Raw genomic sequence first — 20,100 nt, forward strand, 5'->3', positions numbered from 1 at the left:
TCCGCATCCAGGAAGGTGACGAATGGAAGACAGCATTCAACACTCGTGATGGGCACTATGAGTACCTCGTAATGCCCTTTGGTCTCTGCAATGCCCCCACTGTCTTTCAGGAATTCGTGAACGACATTTTCCGGGATCTCTTGAGAAAGTTTGTGGTCGTATACCTAGACGACATCCTGATTTTCTCCAAGGACCTTGCAAGCCATCGCTCCCAGGTGAAGGAAGTACTCTCTCGTTTGAGGAAGAACTCTCTCTTTGCCAAGCTGGAGAAATGTGTATTTGAAGTGTCCAAGATTCCTTTTCTGGGCTATATCATCTCCCCAGAGGGTTTCGAGATGGATCCCGTTAAAGTGTCCGCAATCCAAGAGTGGCCCCTTCCGCTGAGCACCAAGGCGATCCAGAGATTCATTGGTTTTGCCAATTACTACCGGCAATTCATTAAGGGGTTCTCTTCTTGTATAGCTCCTATCCTGGCACTCATTCGAAAAGGGGGTAAACCCAGTTCTTGGCCCCCATCTGCTATTGAAGCCTTTCAATCCCTGAAGGATGCCTTCACTTCCGCTTCGGTCCTCCGCCATCCTGATCCGGGGTTACCTTTCTTCATTGAGGTGGATGCTTCTGAAGTTGGAGCAGGAGCTATCTTGTCCCAAAGGCATCCCTCTGATGGAAAGTTGCACCCATGTGCATATTTCTCTAAAAAATTCTCTCCTGCTGAACATAACTATGATGTAGGAAATCGAGAACTCCTGGCTGTCAAGCTCGCCTTAGAAGAGTGGCGTCACCTCCTTGAAGGTTCCTTGATTCCAGTCACGATCTTCACCGATCATAAGAATCTCGAATTCATTCAATCTCTCAAGAGGCTGAACCCCGGCAGGCGAGGTGGGCTCTCTTCTTTTCTCGATTCAGCTTTATCTTAACTTATCGCCCTGGCTCAAAGAATTGGAAGGCCGATGCTCTGTTGCGAAGTTTCTCTCCGGTGGATCTTTCTCCTGAAAGACAAGAGCCAATTATTCCTCCTGTCAAGATCATCGCTTCATTGTACCCTCAGTTTGCTGATCAAATCCTGGCTGGTCAATCTTCTGCCCCTCCTGATACCCCCATCGGAATGGCTTTTGTACCTCCTGAGCTTCGTCTGCCTATCCTGCAACAGACTCATAGTTCCAAACAAGCGGGACATCCTGGTCCTGTTAAAACTCTTGAACTTTTACGGCGTCTAGTCTGGTGGCCGACAATCCGTAAAGATGTCAAAGACTTTGTTTCTGCCTGTACTGTTTGTGCCACTTCCAAGTCCAGCCATTCTCGCCCCAGTGGGTTACTACAGCCGTTGCCTGTTCCCTCTCGTGCTTGGACGCATTTGGCAATGGACTTCATTGTTGAACTTCCTCCCTCCAGTGGGAACACCGTGATCTGGGTTGTCATTGACCGCTTCAGCAAGATGGCCCATTTCATCCCTCTACGGAAGCTTCCATCTGCAGTGGAGTTGTCAAAGTTGTTCATCCAGTTCATTTTTCGCCTGCATGGCTTCCCGGCCGAGATCGTTTCTGACAGAGGGTCCCAATTCACTGCAAAGTTCTGGCGTTCCCTGTGCAAAGATCTGGGTATTAACCTTCAGTTCTCCTCTGCTTATCATCCCCAGACAAATGGAGCAGCTGAACGAGTGAACCAAGCCTTGGAGCAGTTCTTGAGGAACCACGTTTCCCTTTGTCAAGATGATTGGTCTGATCTCCTCCTGTGGGCGGAATTTGCTCATAATAATGCCTGCCACACTTCCACTGGAAGGTCCCCATTTATGTCTGTGTATGGTCAACATCCTCAAGCCTTCCCACAAGACTTTGTGTTGTCTGATGTTCCGGCCGCTGATGACCATGCAGCCCACATGTCTGCTATTTGGGCTGCAACCAAGTCAAACCTGGAGAAGAGTGCTCTGGTTCATAAGACGTTTGCAGATCGTAGATGTAGACCCTCTCCTCCCTACAAGGTCGGTGATAAAGTCTGGTTGTCTTCCTGGAACATTCGGTTGAAGGTACCATCTCCTAAGTTGGGTCCGAGGTTCGTAGGTCCATTCTCCATTTCGGAGGTGATCAATCCTGTGGCTGTCAGACTTCAGCTTCCCCCTGAGATGCGTATTCCCAACGTGTTTCATGTCTCTTTGCTGAAACCCGCTACCTCCAACCGCTTTTCTGTGAACCAGTCTCCCCCTACTATTTCTGTGGATGGTCAACAAGAATATGAGGTGGAAAAGATCCTTGACTCCAGAATCTCCAGGGGCTCTCTTCAGTACCTCATCAAGTGGAAGGGCTTTGGCCCTGAAGAATGCTCCTGGGAAGGACACTCTGATGTGCATGCTCCTCGTCTTGTGAGGGATTTCCACTCTAAATTTCCCCAGAAGCCAAGTCCTGGTGGTCCAGAGGCCCCCCGTGAGGGGGGGGGTACTGTCACGATCGCCGCCCGGAGCAGGTCCTGGAGCTCCGGGCGGCGCGTCCTTCCCTGCCGGCGTCGCTCCCAAAATGGCGGCGCCCATGGCCACCACGTGGGTAGCGGCGCCGGCGCGATGACGTCAGCGCGTCGACGTCGGCGCAAGGACGCCGATGACGTCAGAATGGCGCCAAATTCAAATATAAAAACCTTACCAAGACGCCAGAATGGCGCCCAAGTATAGGATTCATTCCTGTGTGTTTCCTGGGTTTCCTGTCTGCTTTTCTGAAGACTTATCTTGTTCCTGTTTGTTGCTGACCTCTTGCCTGGACTTTTGGACTTTGCTGATATTCTGCCTGCCTTTGAACCCTTGACTGGACTTTGGTTATTCTCCTGATTTACCCCTTAAGTTGGACACCGCGACCTTGACTCCCTTGTGGGCTTCCTCCTTGATCCTGACAACCTCCCTGGTGGGAGCATCCCGGCTCCCTGACATTTTTAAAGTGTTTTTACTGGTTAGAAGGCTATGCAAGCAATGTTTATGAATGCCACCTAGAAATTCTGCTGATCATGACAGACGGCATTACAGTAAAATATTCTTCCTGGGGTGCAATACAAAAAGTACCCCTAAGCCCAACTAGTCTGCATTCCATCTTGTTGTCACCTCTTGGAAGTTGCTCTCAATGGCCTCAAAGCATGTGTTTATTTTTGAATTCCAGGCTTGGGGACAACTTTTAATTGCATAAAACAAGGTGTACTGCCAAATAGAGCCTCCTGCAGACTGTCAGTCCACATAGGGAGTATTAAATACCCAATCACAGCCAAATAATGGCATCCCCAGGGACTTTTTTCATGCTTGTGTGGCTCCTCAACTCTTTTTACTTTAGAATGTGGCTCACGGGTAAAAAAAAATGGTTGGGTGCCGTTGCCTTAAAGCCTGCAGGCCTAGCCCTGGGCTTTTGTGGCTCTTCCACAAATCTATGATTGGAGCCAGGTTATGAAATGGAAATACAGTCTAAAACAGAGGAGGGCCAGTATATTTCTTCCACAAAATGTGGCAGTCCTAGCTATTAGACAGTACTGCAAAGACGATAATAATGGCAATGCCAAGTATAAAAATGGACCATTCCGATGTAATTGTTTATTTTTTCCATATCAGAACAAATAAACTACATATGCTGCACCATATATTTACATATTCAGTTCCCCAGTCCCCCATAGTCCTGGTGTTTGGTAGTTATTCCGCTGGCAGGTGTTCTATATCAGAAATCAGTGATAATCTATTGAACACCCACATTGCTTCCCCTGCTAATAATTGCATTTTTGCAGTATTTCAATGCTCATTAACATATAATTTGTAATTTAGATCCAAAAAAACACATATTAAGAGAAAACAATGAACAATGCATGGTAGTGTCTGAGTGAAATTCTATGCAGATACCCAGACAATACATAGACATTTTCCTGAATGATATATCCCAAGGCCTATATGTGTATGAGTGTCTGCAGTTAATTGTCTCTGGGGTACAAAGTCATCAACCAAAAGCAACCTGTTTTTCTGCACTATGCCTATTTACAATAACTGGGTGTTAATACTTTGTCAGGTCTGACACATGATTTGTAGGAAATTCATTTCAATGCAAAAATCCAGCAAGCATCCCAGTTTTCAAATTGGTCGAGACCCATAGGGGAGCACTATTCTAACACACTAACTCATGGCATCATGTGACCACGCAGGAGCTCAGGTTTTTTAGGATGAAGGGGAACAATAAAACAAACACCAAGCAGACGTAACTACAATCTTTTAGATGTTTGAAAACCATTGGGGACTGAGGAAGTTATTTCAGACCAACTTTAAAAAGAAACTGTAAGGGGGGGAGGGGTTATCCCCTCCTCCAGACATCTACGCAGACCAGACACATTCCCCGTCTGTCACTCACTGCGAGATCTGGGAACTTCCCTACTCCTCTCGCCTCTGCCCTCACCTGCCGACTCTTACCGTAAGAGGCGGGGCTAGAAAAGAACCTTATAGTGCCAATCACTCGAGGTTCTTGAAAGCAGATGCGTGAAGCAGCCAATTACTGTAAAGGGGTGTGGCAAAACTGAGGTAGGAAGATTGGGACTCTAACAGCAGTTGGCAGAAATTACAGAGAGTGGGAGGTGGGAATTTGTATACACAGCGCAGAGCTTGCGGATAGTCATGGAGCTCAGAGAAGCAGGGCTGCGCCGCCAGGCAGTAAAGAGACACCTGCACAAACACAATCTGAAGCACCGCTATGAGTTCTTGGAGACACTGGGCAAGGGAACATATGGAAGAGTAAAACGGGCCCGGGACAGTCAGGGCAGAGAGGTGAGACAATGAGGACATGTGTTGGGGCTGTGAGGGAGAGCTTTGATACGCAGAGTAACCTATATGAAACTGCATCGGTGTGCAGTAAGTGCGGGCATTGCTACCTGTGGATTCTGCACCAATCATAGTCTGAGCTCCTCTGTATTTATTCTGCTACAATTTGGAGAAGGGAGGTTTTCTTGTTTGCCATTTTACGTAAAGACTTACATTTTGGGCCAGTCTCATGATTGGCAGATCTAGAGTGATTTTAATTTCTGTTCTTGATTTTCAGTCCTGCTTCAAAAGTATTCTCAGTATTCTGCTATATATAATAGCATCTGTCTAGCGTTTTACATAGAATTGTTTTATATAAAAACCAATAATGGCCCTTGTATTTTATTATGTCACAATAAGCGCCTCTTTCCTTCTGAATATTTTTTTTATTATATTATGTTAACATTTTGAAGGAGGAAATTTACTATTCTATAATGTATTTTAAATATGTTCATCTCCTACTAAGTGGAATTGTTTAATGTGCTAGTTAGTAGCCTAGAAATACAGATGGGCCTTTTAGCTCAGATATGTGTTTTGGGTGCAATGCATTTAATATTGATTTGGGGCTCTGTATCTGTAATCTGTACTTTGGTGGAACACTTGGGCTGCATGCATTGTCAATTACATTTATGCTGCTTTCTGTGGAACTGGTGGTACTGCTTGCCTTCACCAGGAAGTGTAGAGTTATAGCTCAGCAAGAAAGAGTTTATATGCATGTATGCTGATTTAGGGGCCCTCTAGTTATGCTGTGATTTGGATTAACATCATACACACTACACTACTAATGAAATGTTAACAGTTGTGTATCAAATCTTTTAACTAATAATGAGACCACAGTTTTGCTGTGCCTGCACCAGCAGCCCTCGGATATTCACGATGCTTGGTTGTGGCCACAAGAACAATTTTTCAATGTCCTATATAATTAATTGTATGTGATGGAGGCACTGCTACATCCTGTTGATCAAAGTTGTCCTACATAATTATATAAAGATCAGTGAAGACCATTTGTCTGATCAAAATGCTGAGTGACCATTCAGGCAAACCAGAATTGGAGCAGTCAGGTGGCTGGCCAAGCACCTGGTGTGTGGATAGATAGATATATATATATTTTTTTTTTTAACGAAAACCTCAAACAAATAAGAATATAGATAGTAATCTCTAAGACCCTCAGGTAATCGCACATAGGAAACGTTGTCATACTGCCTCACAAGTGGCAAAGCATGGCCACAGGCAAAACACATAGGGGCCTATTTATTAAACCTCTTTTTTTTAAGGGGAAAACTCAATTTTTTGAGATTTATTATACCCCCAGAAAAATCATAATCTGAAAATACCCCAGCTAAAACCTGTTGAGGTCAATGGCAGATGTCCCTCAAGATGTCCAGGGCCCCCTCCGAGCCCCTGCCGCCCTACTATGCTGAGCACGCATGCGTGAAGGAGCTGGCCGGCGTGCTTGAACAGGTGCCGCGCAGATGGCGCTGCGTGGCGCCTAAAAAAAAAATATATTTTTTGTGTTGGATTTGATCGGGAGTGGGGACTGGCCCGGCACTGTTTGTACCAGCGATGTTTCTATCACTCCCGTTATATTTGACCCTCCGACTTGTCGCATCCGTTTCATCGCTATGCAACTCATCATGGATCGTCTCTTGGAGTTCAGCACTTAGTGTGAAATTGCATAAATTTTAAGTAAATACCGGATACTGCTGTATCTGCTCGGAATTCATTTGTAGTTCTAACTTGTTTTTGGATATCAGGGGTCATAGCTGCCCTGTATGTTTGTTCCCTCCTTCTTTTGACAGGATACGGTTGTTTGCACACAGGTGTGAGACAAAGGCTGCTTTGCTTATGTTTCTATTCCTGCTCTTACAGGTAAATGACAATGAATAATGTAACAGGAGCTGTTTCTATGGCATTGGCTACCTAAAACTGGCTTAGTTTCCCTACTGTTTAAACAGTTTCAGGGTTGAAACAGTTTCAGGGTTGGTCATATGGTACCAAGCAGGCACTGTCTCACCGCAACATTTTCCCATTATTATTATCTTTTTATTCATATAGTGCTGCCATGTTCTGCTGAGCTTTAATGAGATTATACATCATTCACATCCAGGGCCGCAATCAGAAATCACAGGGCCCCATACGAAAAAATTTCCTGGGCCCCCTGGGCTGCACCCACCACAAGCCCCACCTACAGGTCGGCCCACCCCACAGGTCCTCCCCCCACCACACACTAAAAAAAAAAAAAAACATTGGTGGCTATTGTTCCCACATGTTAATAAAACAATATTGGTGGTCAGGGCCCCCCCCCCCCCATTAAAAAAAACATTTGTTGTCAGGGCCCTCCATTAAAAAATATTGGTGGCTAGGACCCTGCATGGGGAAAAACAATTGGTGCCCCCCCCCCACTTGTAAGAAAATTGGTGGTCAGGGCCCCCCTTAAACATCCATGTAAAAAAAACTTGCCCCCCCCCCCCCAGAAGTTTAAAAAAAATTGGTGACCAGGGCCCCACCACACAACAGGGACCACAAAGGGTTACCTTTAGGGGCGCCCTGCCATGTTACACTTACTTCATTAGTGTGGCCCATCTGCTGTCAGTGAGCTGCCAACAACAGAAGGGAGGAGGGGAGCACAGGTGGCTGCATCTTCTTCCAGTGACAGCATTTTCTTCTCTTATTGGTCACAGATGTTCAAGTCCTGGTAAAGCTGCATGGTGATTGGATGAGCTGGAGGAGAAGTTCAAACCTCAGCCATCCAATCCCTGAGCAGCTCAACCAGGACTTAAACTCAGTGACCAATAAGGGGAAGTAGTGGACAGAAGATACCTCCCCTTGTGCTCCCGCCCTGCCTTCCCAAAGTCAGCAGCTCTCAGAAAGCCGGGGGGCCCGGCTAATATAGAAAGTGCGGCGTAGCCAGGCCCCCCCTTACCCTCGGGGCCCCCTACAACTCTCCCCCGTGTCCCCACCCTGATGGCTGCCCTGTTCATATCAGTCTATAACATATTGTTAATTAATGCTCCTGGTCCACTGGCATATCAAATGCCTTTGGTCTGCCTTTATATATTGAGGCATTTTTTGTGTTTTTTTTGCTAGATTGAGATCCATGTGAGGCCACCTAAATGTGAAGTCAATGTAACTCTGCTATCTAAAGTGATACTTGGATTTTAAGTACCCTGATTTTAAGTTTTCCCACATTTTGCATGTTTTTATTTGTGGTCCCACTAATTTATATTGCGTTTCAATTGGTGCATTTCCCTGATTTTGAGTAATTTTTCCTGGATTTAACATCAAAATTTTGTCCTGATTTAGATTTGCCAAATCTTTCGTAAAGGATTCAGGGGGTTTGGCAAATCCAAAATAGTGGATTCTGTGCATCCCTAGTCCTGATGTTCCCGAAGCCTAATTTGCATGTGCATAAAATTTGCGTATGCAAATTAGGGTGTGGGAAGTGGAAAACATTTTTTACTTCCTTGTTTTCTTAATAAAAGACATGCAATTTCCCTCCCCACCCCTAATTTGCATATGCAAATTAGGATTCAGATTCAATTCGGCCGAATCCTACTGAAAAAGGCCGACTACCGAACCGAATCCTGGATTCGGTGCATCCCTACTTAAAATACTAACCAGATATAGAACAGTATATTTTGCCATGGTTCTGCCTGTACTTGGTTAGTCTGCGCCTTATACAGCCCTGCACCAATCACTTGTCTAGGTTTTGTATGTGACTGAGAGAGGCCTTGCTCATGCACCCATAGTGTAACATTAACACTGCTTAACCCTTGTAATTAACACAGTAAATATTGTATCTCAAAGTAAAATGGACTCTTGTGCTTATCCTTTCAGTATAAAGAAAAAGTTACTTAAACACATTTTCCCTGATTTTACATTTTTCTGGATTTTACATATTTTTTCCTGGTCCCCTGAAAAACATAAAATGGGGGTTCTACTGTATTTAAATCAGAAATTTTAGAAACTTGCAGCACTGCAGCAGCTGTTTAATACAATCCCAACATCGTTAGCTAAAGGTGTTTCTTTATCTGCTATAGTTTGGTAGTGGAATGTTGTGCTGTCCATTGATATGAATTTGTGGTAATAACCTTGTTCTGTATTGTAGTGGCTAGCATGTGTTCCTTGGCACTACCCTTGCTCCCTGCCCTCGAGATGTCTTGGCAGGTGCATTGTTTTTGCTTGCATCTTATAAATGTAAAACTTTACTTCCTTGAACTAGCATGAGCATAGTTGAGCAATACAGAGATTTGTAGATAAAACCTGCAAAAATAATAGATTGCAATTTGCATACGGAAGGAAAAAATGGTATTTGCATCAGTAGGTAGCAATTGTCTCTTTCTGAAAACACCTATTGCTTGCAGCCGGTGTGATATGTGTATTGAAGTAATGCAGACAAGGAAACATATTAATATAGCTTAGAACTGGATTAGTCTTACTGTTACAGTAGACCTAAGATGGGTAGTGCCAATTAACAACATTACAGGAATTAATTAAAGGGGTTGTTCACCTTTTGTTAACTTTTAGTATGATGTAAAGCGTGATATTCTGAAACAATTTGCAATTGCTTTTTATTTGTGGTTCTTGAGTTATTTAGCTTTTTATTCAGCAGCTCTCAGGTTTGCAATTCCAGCAATCCGGTTGCTAGGGTCCAAATTATCTTGGCAACCATGCATTGATTTGAATAAGAGACTGGAATATGAAAGGATCTTCACTGGAGAATGAGTAATAAAAATTAGCGATAACAATTAATGTGTAGCCTTACATAGCATTTGTTTTTAGATTGGGTCAGTGAACCCTATCTGAAGAAGAAAGCAAACAATTAAACTATTAAAAAAAAATAATGAAGACAATTGAAAAGTTGCTTAGACTTGGGCATTCTATACTATACTAAAAGTTAACTTGAAGTGAACCACCCCTTGAATAATAGAAGAAAACTTCATCCTGAACCCACAATAGCCAATAATGCCTTCAGTCAGTCCATGGTTAGCTATGGTCTATAGCCCAGCTGTCCAATCTTTGCATTGAACTGATCTGCCTAGTATATTGTGATCCTAGAGTGTCTTTTACGGTTGGAATTCCTCTTAGCATCTGCTTGCCCGTTGCATGGTTACCCACAATAACCAGCCACCTAGCATGCATTTGCCCTGTTCGGTAATCTCTAGATAAAAGCTTTAGCTTTCTTTGTAAAAGCACATTCCAGTCTGTCTCTTGGTATACGATCACACATTCTGTGCTCCTAATGCTCTCGCTGACACATGGGGTAAGATTCACACTGTCTCACTTAAGTCTTAAGTGTCCTGTTGCTGAATTTCTGTTGGGGGGGGGGGTTGCTCTCAAATAATTATGTTAAACGGGTTATTTATGATATGTGTCCCTACAGATTGTTTTTCTGCACTCACAGTAAGAGGATTGTGTGTTTTTGTGTAATGATTATCAACCTTTGCTGTGGAAAAGCATTTTGGAGTGTCATTTTGAGGCAATACATAGTATTAATGTGCTGCTGTTCTATCATGCATGCTATTTAAGGGATTAGTGCCTTTTTTAACATTGTATACCTTTATATATTAATGTTTGCAAAGCATTGAAACAAAAAGTTAATGTTTTAAGTTTTGGTGTTTGTTAAATTCATTTAATACCCAGAGGTAAAGGAAAAATACTTGTAGTTTTGCTTATGGCCTGACTTCTTTACGTCTCATTATTATTTTGTGGAAAGTTTCCCTTTGCTTGTGTGTAAATAGTGACACATTCCTGTCCCACTGGAATTAGCTCCAGCCCATTTGTAGAGCGTGGGTGGACTGGGAGTGTTAAAAATAGCAGCAGAGTTATCACTATTCATGTTTTCCTGGGGTGCTTGTTTCCACTTGATTATTGCTGGAATTTAAAAGAATAGCGAATACTTCATTGAGCCCATGAACCAATAAGAGCTTGGGTAGTGTTTGACGAGAGATGCTGGCGTGGGGGAAGTGGGTTACAATTGCCTGCACAACAGTTTAACTTTATGAGAATAATGTTGACTAGGGAAAAAAACTATTCAAACGTAAAAAAACTTAAGAAGGTGAATTTTTACTTTTAATACATTAGCGATAAATAACCCTTGGAAGCAATGCGTGAGCTCAGTTGTAGTTTCTATTAAGAGTGCCAAATAGAAACCATCTTAATACATCTTACAGTTACACCATAAAAGTATAATACAAATATACACACTGGAATGTTTGGCCCTAGTTCAATAATGACTTTGCATACTCAACCTGGGTTAGTGTTGGTGCTTTGCTTACAGCACACCATTCTGTGAATAATGAAATATACTGTGTTAGATTAATATTGTTATATAAATATATACCCACAAAGTTTGACATGCAACATATGTATAATATAACACACAAGTATAGTGTTTTAAACATGAAAGCAACCCAACTCAACAATTTTGTCTGTTATATAAGCAATAAATAACGAATTATATAATAATAAATAAATATAATGAAATATAAATAAATGATGCCCTTGTGGGACTTAAAATATAGAAAAATAAATGCTTATTAAGTCAAGGTTTCGGTACCCCTTGGGGGCCTTTCTCAAGACATGTGGTCCCAGGCAGGACGAAACATTGTTTTCCTATATGTTAAACCCCTTCAGTGTACCATGTCTTTATTGATAATTGGTGTTTCTTTTGTATGTATTTTTCCCCTTTATACATGTATACATACATACATACACTTTTTATACATACAATTTTTTCCCCTTATTGCTTACAGGAAAAATGTTGGGGGTAAAAAGCAGGAAATATTTATAAAAGAGTAAACATAGGTGTGTGCATCATATTTATTTATAGTAGCTTCAAAATTAATGTTTAGGATATCACACCAGTTTCTCCACAAAGCTTTAAAGGTCACTAACCACTGACAGCAATGTTAAGGAAATGAGGGAACAGTTTAAAAATAAATAAATAAATAAATAAGAAATAAACATGTTGCACCGCAACTTCTTAGTAAATGGAAATGTGTAATTGCTCCTTCCTTTTGGCGGTGGTGTCTCATTCCCCCTCCTGCCCACCTGTAATAACAACATCAACTGTTCTTGCTCATAGACATATACCTCGTGTTCTGGGACTTCACTGGGGTTACACCCTGCTAAGAGAGGGTAGAAATCCCTTTTTTTCTGCAGTTATTTCTGCATTTTCTAAATGTTTTTCCCCAGTCAGGAATTTAGGGACTTTCACACTGTGCTGGTCTGCAAGGTCCTCTAGCACAATAGCACCACACAAAAGACATTACAAAGCCCCATTTTACTTAAACAAGTTTCAGTCAAGTAAAAAAGATTCTAAGGAATTCCAACCATCAGATTCTGCTTCATAGATTTGTTTGAATGTTTGGTATCTATTTCCCTCAAAAAGAAACATGTGCTGCATATTTAATGCTTGGAAACACATTTCAGACTCTTCAGTCATTTCAGTTTCTGTACAGTCTGTACTATTTATGGATATATATATACCACAACTTACTTAACTAAAACCGCATATAATTTAGACTCCCTTTTGCGCCAATTTGCTCTAACGCTTTACGTTATGAAGCTGTGCATAAAAGAAACACAAAAGAGTACCCAAATAAGATATACAGCCATTGGGAGTTATGCTCATTAAAACTGAACAAGCATTTTGCCATTTCACCAGGCAAGGATGGCATTAATTAAAAGTTGTAGGCATGTTCTGTAAATGAAATGATGCAAACTCTCAAACAATCCATTTAATTCCAGGTTGTGAGGCAACAAAACATGAAAAATGCCAAGGGGGGTGAAGAGTTTTGCAAGTGCACTGTATAAGCTGTAATGTAACACTTACTGGTGGAACTCAAAATCAAGTTATATATTCCTTATAGGCAAGATTTCAACAACTATATCATCACTTTAGAAAAAGGCTGCTCTTTAATCTATGTTATTTGAACCTTGTCAGATTGTTCTGTTCTGCCATGTAAATGATCCATTTTGGTGAACCTGTATTATTTTTAACGTGTTTCACACTTTTCATGTATTCTTCCTTTAATATAATGCTTCCTACTGTTTGTGACAGGTGGCTATCAAATCAATACGGAAGGATCGGATAAAAGTTGAACAAGACATGCAGCACATCCGAAAGGAGACAGAAATTATGAGTTCCCTTTGCCACCCCCATATCATCTCAATATACGAAGGTGAAAGACTGGGCTCAATAACCTACTTATTGCTTCAAATCATGCAAGATCTACTTTGATTCGATACAAATGACTTCTTTAACATCTCTAGTTCGAAACTTTACAATGACATGGTTCAGGTTTATGACAGGAGATCTTTTTTTCCTAGAGGACAAGCAATCCACTTTTATGAAGTGAAACTGCAGAGCTAGTTTCTATTTTCCTTTAATCAGTGCCAGGCTGAGCGAAAGTGCTAGGCGTATAAAGGACAGAGAGTATCTGCTTATCATAGCCACTGTGACAAGATAACTTAAGCATATAATGCTATAAAACTCAGAGCACACAAACTCAAGCTATTTTAAGTAAACCCAAGTGTAATTTTCTAGGTCCTCTCTGCAATAAAAATAGTGCAAGCTGCTATTCCCCAGGGATCTTGCTACTGAGGTGTCTGAGCTTTTCCATCAGTCCCTTGGAAATTTTTTTTTCCAGTTTTGGGAATTATTAAGATTGGTCAAATCAAGTCGTCTCACTCTGTACTGTTCCTTTCCCTTAGAAGTGAGTGGCTGTATCTCACACAAGCTTTTATTTTCTCTGCTTTACATACTGCAGTGTTTCTCTGCTAGGCCATTACATCTTAGTTGACTTAGTTATTGTGTGTGCATAATTCTATATTTACCTGCTTAAGTTACTTATTTTAACCTCACCCTTATTTTCTTTATATCCCTTAATCTTGTCTTTTCTCCTGTCTTGCAGCTTTTGCTCCCTTTTCTCTATCTGAGAATTACCTATATTGTATAAACCTGTCCCTCCTTTTTTTTTTTTTTTTTTGCAGTGTTTGAGAACAGCAGTAAAATAGTGATTGTGATGGAATATGCCAGTCAAGGTGATCTCTACGACTATATCAGTGAAAAGCAGCGACTTAGTGACCATGAAGCAAGGAAATTCTTCAGACAGATTGTGTCTGCTGTGCAGTATTGCCATAAGGTAAGTACCTGCCAATTTAAACTGTAATGGCCATGTCATGTTGACGGCAGGGGCAACCTAAAATCATGGTAGATGGGTGAAAATTCTGTTGTGGATTGCAAAACTATGCAGAATCAGGACTGGTGAATACAGGGGTTGTACTTCAGACATAGACCTTTTACATATTCATATTACATATGTTATTTGGATTCTTGATGTATTTTATGTAGTATGAATTGTATTTTATCACATTTTTTCACAGAATGGGATTGTGCATCGTGATCTCAAGCTGGAAAATATCCTTCTCGATGAGAATAAAAATGTAAAGGTAAGTAGAAATTCAATTGAAGTGAATAGACAAGTCCTTCTTTTGTGTATTTATAGCAAACTTGTGCATCTAATTGATGTTGTACAGAGAAAACCACAGAATGTTTACAGCTTTTTAAACATAACTGTGCTAGAAAATAGACTTTGACTAATATTGTTTGAGGCACAGAGAACTTTGGATTTCCCCATGTTACATACATTCCTTTGTTATCTTTTGGTTTAGTCAAATGAAGATATCAGCCAAGGTCAGAGAAACTGCTGCAACATTTATAAGATGCTTCTAGAAGCAAAATAGCAAAAACAGCAGTATTGAATATGTATATCTTGATAGAACTACAAGGGACAACAAACCCTATGTTTAATATAAAATAATATTAAAAAAATGAAGGTTTCTACTGATTTCAATTGTACATTCATGAATTTTGTGAAACACATGGAGCTAAATGTTCAGTGAGGGTAGATCACCCTTAAATGATACTGACACTATGGATATGATGGATATGAAAAAGGTTATTTTCTGGTGTCCGTATCATACAGGCCATACACACAAAGATCCACTTGTTTGGCGAGGTCGCAAAATGAGCAGAACGCCACCCGATATGCCCACTTTGATGAGGCCGATCGTGGGCCCTATCTCTATGACAGAAATACAACAGGTGGTAGCAAGGACCGCATCAACCTATGCAGTCCTTGCTCTGAGAGGATTGTTAGACCTCTCTGATATCTGGCCCATCTGAGGGCCATGTGCAGTCTGTGACTTGTGACTGCCCTTCCCTTTCACTAAGTTGTTAGCTCGTCCAAAAAGGATACGCTAGCAAATTTCCATAGATGGGATTTATTCAGATTTTTTCTCCCTCTCTCTCTCTCTCTTTTATTGGAACAATGGGCAAAATACCTTAAAATTAGGTTTTCAGACGTCCTTTCTAATCTGCCTTTCATCAGCCTGAACTGAGAAAGCAATTTGTTGCATTTCTGTTGAGGTTCTTTGCTATTCACTTTCCTGTGTCATTGAGATCAGTCTGGTTGCTAGGTACCCGTATCCTACAGTACAACTGTATTATACTGTGCAACCATACTAGTCACACATATTATGTTGAACTTTCTTTGTAAGAGGGCTAATTTAAAATCCTATCACTGATTTAGTACTTTGTCTCTTAACGTCTGTTTTTCTGTGGTTGGTGGACTTTACCCTCTTCCTGGATATATATTTAAATATTGTACGCTGACATGGTTCCAGCGTCTCTGAACAAACAAAGCTCGAAAGGAAATATTATCCTGTTGTTCCTGCTCCCACCTGGCCAGTTCTGTGTACAGGTTTAGTTTAGCCTTTTATATGCTAGAAATATTTGCTTGATTAAACCTATTTCAAAGTGTTAATATTTTTTTTAGATTGCCGATTTTGGCTTGTCAAACATATACAACGCGGAAAGTTATCTACAAACATACTGTGGAAGTCCTTTGTATGCATCCCCTGAAATAGTCAATGGCAGACCATATGTTGGACCTGAGGTGAGATCTCTCAGTGCTTAGCTGATAGTGTTTACATTAACATTTAAAATGCATTGATTTTCACAACTTTATTGCCAAAAGATGGCACACCAGCTCTCCTCTCACTGTAATGAGCAAAAAATTACTTCATTTGTGCAGATAAAACACAATGGGCTCACCACTATCACTTTTCCTAATGCATAAACTTATTGAGTACTCTAGTGCTCCTTTATCCAACCATAAAAAGATGGAAAATTCTAAACACATACAAATACAATATGCCCTATTTATTTTTTTCAAGGTAAGCAATGTCCATATAAGGGGAAATGTAAAAAGTTTTTGAGTACAAAGAACATTTTTCACACATCTTTTGTGTGATTAGTGAGGGGAAGTACTGTACATAACAAGTACTGTAACATTTGAAACTCTTGATGCCATGGTTTATAATGTTTTATGTTGCAGGTGGACAGCTGGTCCCTGGGAGTTCTTCTCTACATATTGGTTCATGGCTGCATGCCATTTGATGGGCAAGACTACAAGAAGCTGGTATCTCAGATCAGCAATGGAGCATATAAGGCACCTACACACCCTTCTGGTAAGTATTGGGTATTACAATGCCATGTCAAACACCACTTTTTGTAGCTGTTACATGAACTGGAAATCTTTTATGTTTGCATGCTTATGCTATAAGACATCAATTAAATAAAACTGTGTGCATTATGATTAGGCCATAGAGGTAGCTGTCTAAATTATTTTATTGTCATAACCAGACCACTGCTTTGTTTCCTGATTTCAGTTTTGTTCTTTCTATACAGATGCCTGTGGCCTCATACGTTGGCTACTTATGGTAAACCCAGAACGCAGAGCCACTCTTACAGATGTTGCTTCTCACTGGTGGGTTAATTGGGGATACACACAGCCACTAACTGAACCAGAGCCTTGCAAGGACACAGAATCCCCTCTCTCTATTGTCGGAGGCTGGCTTCGCAGATCCTCTCGTCCCCTTTGGGACAATAATTCCAAGATGAGATGTTTCCTACGGCAGCATTTGCCAGGAGGAACTGTCACTAGACAGAGGTCCCTCAAACGTTCCAAAAAGGAAAATAACATGAGCCAAGGTGCAGTAACACAGGCACCACAAGAAAAAGTTCCCACTGTATTACCAGCTCCCAAAAAGGGAATCTTGAAGAAGCCTCAGCAGAGGGAATCTGGTTATTACTCCTCTCTAGAGCACAATGAAGTGCTAACTCGATCAGAGAACAGTGAGCTACCACCTTCCCCACTGACTTTTTCCCCTCCAGAGATTACAGTATGTAATACTGACAGCAATAGACATGATGGGACTGTTCCTAATGCAGGTAGAAAGGGCATTCTCAAACGCAATGGTAAGTTTTCCTCTCCTTGGGCAGCTCCTCATTTAACATTTGGAGCTTTAGACTGCCCTTTAAATGAAGAAAAGATGCATGGTGGCTTTCTGCCACGGAATAGAACATCCTCTTCGATCAGTCAAGAAAGCATTTTATCCACTGAATCTTTTGAACTCCTGGATTTTCCTGGCAAGTATGGGGAGCGAGCCAGGGGCAAGACGCGCTTTATGCGAAACAGCCTCTCAGCGGATGACCTCTTACAGCTGGATGAGGGGAATAATCAGGACATCACTCAACTACAGGACTTGGCATGCTATAGGGCTCGTGTTGCTGAAAGCTGCCTCTCACTTGGAGCAGGAGAAGAGGAAGTCATGCAAGTGTACAGAAGTGCAGTGCTTATTGGGCAAGAGTTAAGATGAGCAATCCGGGTCCCCTCTATACAGCTACAAACGTTGGTTTATGGTGGAGCCATAACAAGACAAACAAGGGCAAAAATGTTGTCAAGCACTGCCTTGTTCATCTTTTGCAGAGTTGCAGGGTCGAAGCCCATGCAGTTAGGCACATGTCTTCACTAGATGCATGTGTAAACCAGTGTATGATGTGGGTCTAGTGAGAGATGGGCTTATGGAATGCATTTAAAGCTCCATAAACACTTTTTAAAAGTGATTAAGTTTATAGCATAACTGTAAAGGGTTATTTGGTGAAGTTTTCAATCCAAAGAAACAATACCTGCATTGTGCAGGTCATAGAAGGTGCTGTTCAGCAGTGCTGATACTACCTTTAACTAGCTTGGTTACAGAGCCAGATTAACCTCAGTAATGTCTATATAATATCATAGTTCTCTGCATATATGAGGGTTGGGCACTCTTAACAGTCCGTAATGGAATATTGAAATATACTAGAATTTGCACTTTTCGTAAAACACACACTGGGTTGATTACTGTTTTTAGTGAAAAAAGTATAACTTTCCTTGTATTTGTGTTTCAAACAGAATGAAATATAAGGAGTGAAATCTTTAAAAATCACATTTACAGTGGAGGCATTCATTATAGATACTTGGCAGGATTACCTTATCTTGATGATATATTTAGAACTAGAAAATAATGCATCTGTCTAAGTTCCCACTCATTTATAAATGTATCTAGGCAAAAGAAATGTTCTTTACTATTTTAAAAGAAAAATCATGGAACAGTGTCTATTTATTAAGCTTAACTTGGCCAAAATAATATGATTTCTGTAGAAATATATATGGGCACCCAGTTTGAAATCATATCTGCTAATTTTCACTATTCATAGTCATTTTATTGTTTTTTTTTTTTTTTGGTTTGTTTTTTTTTAACCACAGCAGTGTTTTTTATGACATTATAAAAAGCAGCAACGCTCAACCTGTGCTCCTTGAGTAGCGGAAGTGCCAGAATCACCAAGGATTCTGTAACTGGGTTTAGAAATCTGATTTTCTTCTAGGTACAGCTGAACTACTGGAATGCTGCAGGCTAGAGCTTCCTTATATGCAGGGAACCAAGCAATGCTGCCAAAAAAGGAGATAAAAATATAAAGCATAGATCTGTATCTTGTGGCTGTGTCACTTGCATTTGGAGCTGAGCAGCAGCAAGATTCCCATGTGGTGAAATTGACAAGCGACTAAAGCACAAGTATTCATTCCTTCCGTGTTTAAAATTTAGATTCGCACAACTACTTTTGCAAATGGGGTGATACAAAAAGTGTATGTATGTGTATTGTATACACAAATCTCCTGATAACAGAATTGCACATTGTCCATGGACTCTTCTTTTTAAGTGATGCAGCTTTTAATGTCAATCCAGGAATGTAATTGATTAGAGTGAGAGATGCTGTACTTTTAGAATTTTTTATTTAAAATTTAAATATTTATTTGTTTTAATTAGAAATGTGTTTCCAGCAAGTTCCATATCTCAAAAACAGAACTTTGCATATTTTTATTTACATATATTTTGGGCTGACCAAGTTTATCAAATTGTGAACATTTTCATAGCTAGTGTGGGTGCAGTACGCTCCTGATGCTAAAAAGCTGAAGTGGGAGGAATACAACTTGTGAAATGTGATATTTTGTATCCTGATCCTAAAATATGGTCCTTTCATTTTCAGCCAATTAAAACAATGGTTTAAAAAACTGGAACTTTTGTGTGTTTCTGTCTCACGGCTCTTGGGAGTTGGCGATTTGTATTCTTACAGACAATAGAATTCTGTCGTTTATAACCTTTTCGTGTTAACACAGAAATCCTTGTCCCCTTGAATTAACGAATCAACAGTTCTTTTACCTTTCAGTGTATTAAAGTTTCGACATTTGCATTTTAATTTCTAGTTTTTCTAGCCCTAAAAATCACTGACTTCCTTTTTTTGTAATTGTAAATGTCCCCAGGCCATTGCTTGTGTTTATTTTGTAGAACCTGAGAAAGAAATATGTTGCATATTTTTCTTAAAACCTCGTCTTTACAGTAGCCATATAGCAGAGGCTACATTTTTCATTTCATGAGTACACAATACTGCAAAACATTCCATTCATTGTTTTCATGCTTTATTGCACACTGAATGTGTCTGCATGATTTTATATATGTAGTATAATTTAAATTCCGCTATATTCCATAGGTCTTAACACAACCGCCTGTGGCATTTTCCCCCCTTTATCAATCTTTTCCTGATTGTCGGGGACATGTTCTTGACAGGAAAGTTTTGATGAATTCTCAGCTGAGTTTGAACATCAAATGTCCAAATTATTGCTTGCCACTTGCAGAAAAAAGGGTCCTGAGCTTTATTTACTGCTCTGTAGTGAATCATTCCAGCACTGAAAATAGTCAAATCTAATACCCAAGGTAATGTTTTACAGAGTTACTTGCTAAATCAGCGCTACAGTATTCCCTTTCGGTGATGGGGGATTAACTAAAATTTAATATAACTTATAACATGAATAAATGTAGGTCAAAATTACGTGTTTTTTTTTTTAAAAAAAAAATAT

The 20,100-nt window shown here is 40.5% G+C and overlaps 1 protein-coding gene across 2 annotated transcripts; it reads left to right on the plus strand.

Annotated features, from left to right (window-relative positions):
* The first annotated feature begins 4,399 nt into the window (after positions 1-4,399).
* Positions 4,400-18,448, plus strand: nuak2.L (NUAK family, SNF1-like kinase, 2 L homeolog). Of its 2 annotated transcripts, none has more exons than XM_041581985.1 (7): positions 4,400-4,522; positions 12,864-12,984; positions 13,796-13,947; positions 14,189-14,254; positions 15,643-15,762; positions 16,204-16,336; positions 16,557-18,448. In XM_041581985.1, exons 2-7 carry the CDS (start codon positions 12,912-12,914, stop codon positions 17,525-17,527), a joined length of 1,515 nt encoding a protein of 504 aa, XP_041437919.1. In that variant the 5' UTR covers positions 4,400-4,522; positions 12,864-12,911; the 3' UTR covers positions 17,528-18,448. The 2 variants fall into 2 exon arrangements, with proteins under 2 accessions (XP_041437919.1, XP_018102000.1); XM_018246511.2 differs by lacking the exon at positions 4,400-4,522 and adding an exon at positions 4,529-4,765.
* Positions 18,449-20,100: the final 1,652 nt, after the last annotated feature.

This window comes from Xenopus laevis, chromosome 2L, assembly GCF_017654675.1.
Source record: "Xenopus laevis strain J_2021 chromosome 2L, Xenopus_laevis_v10.1, whole genome shotgun sequence".
Classification (NCBI taxonomy): domain Eukaryota; kingdom Metazoa; phylum Chordata; class Amphibia; order Anura; family Pipidae; genus Xenopus; species Xenopus laevis.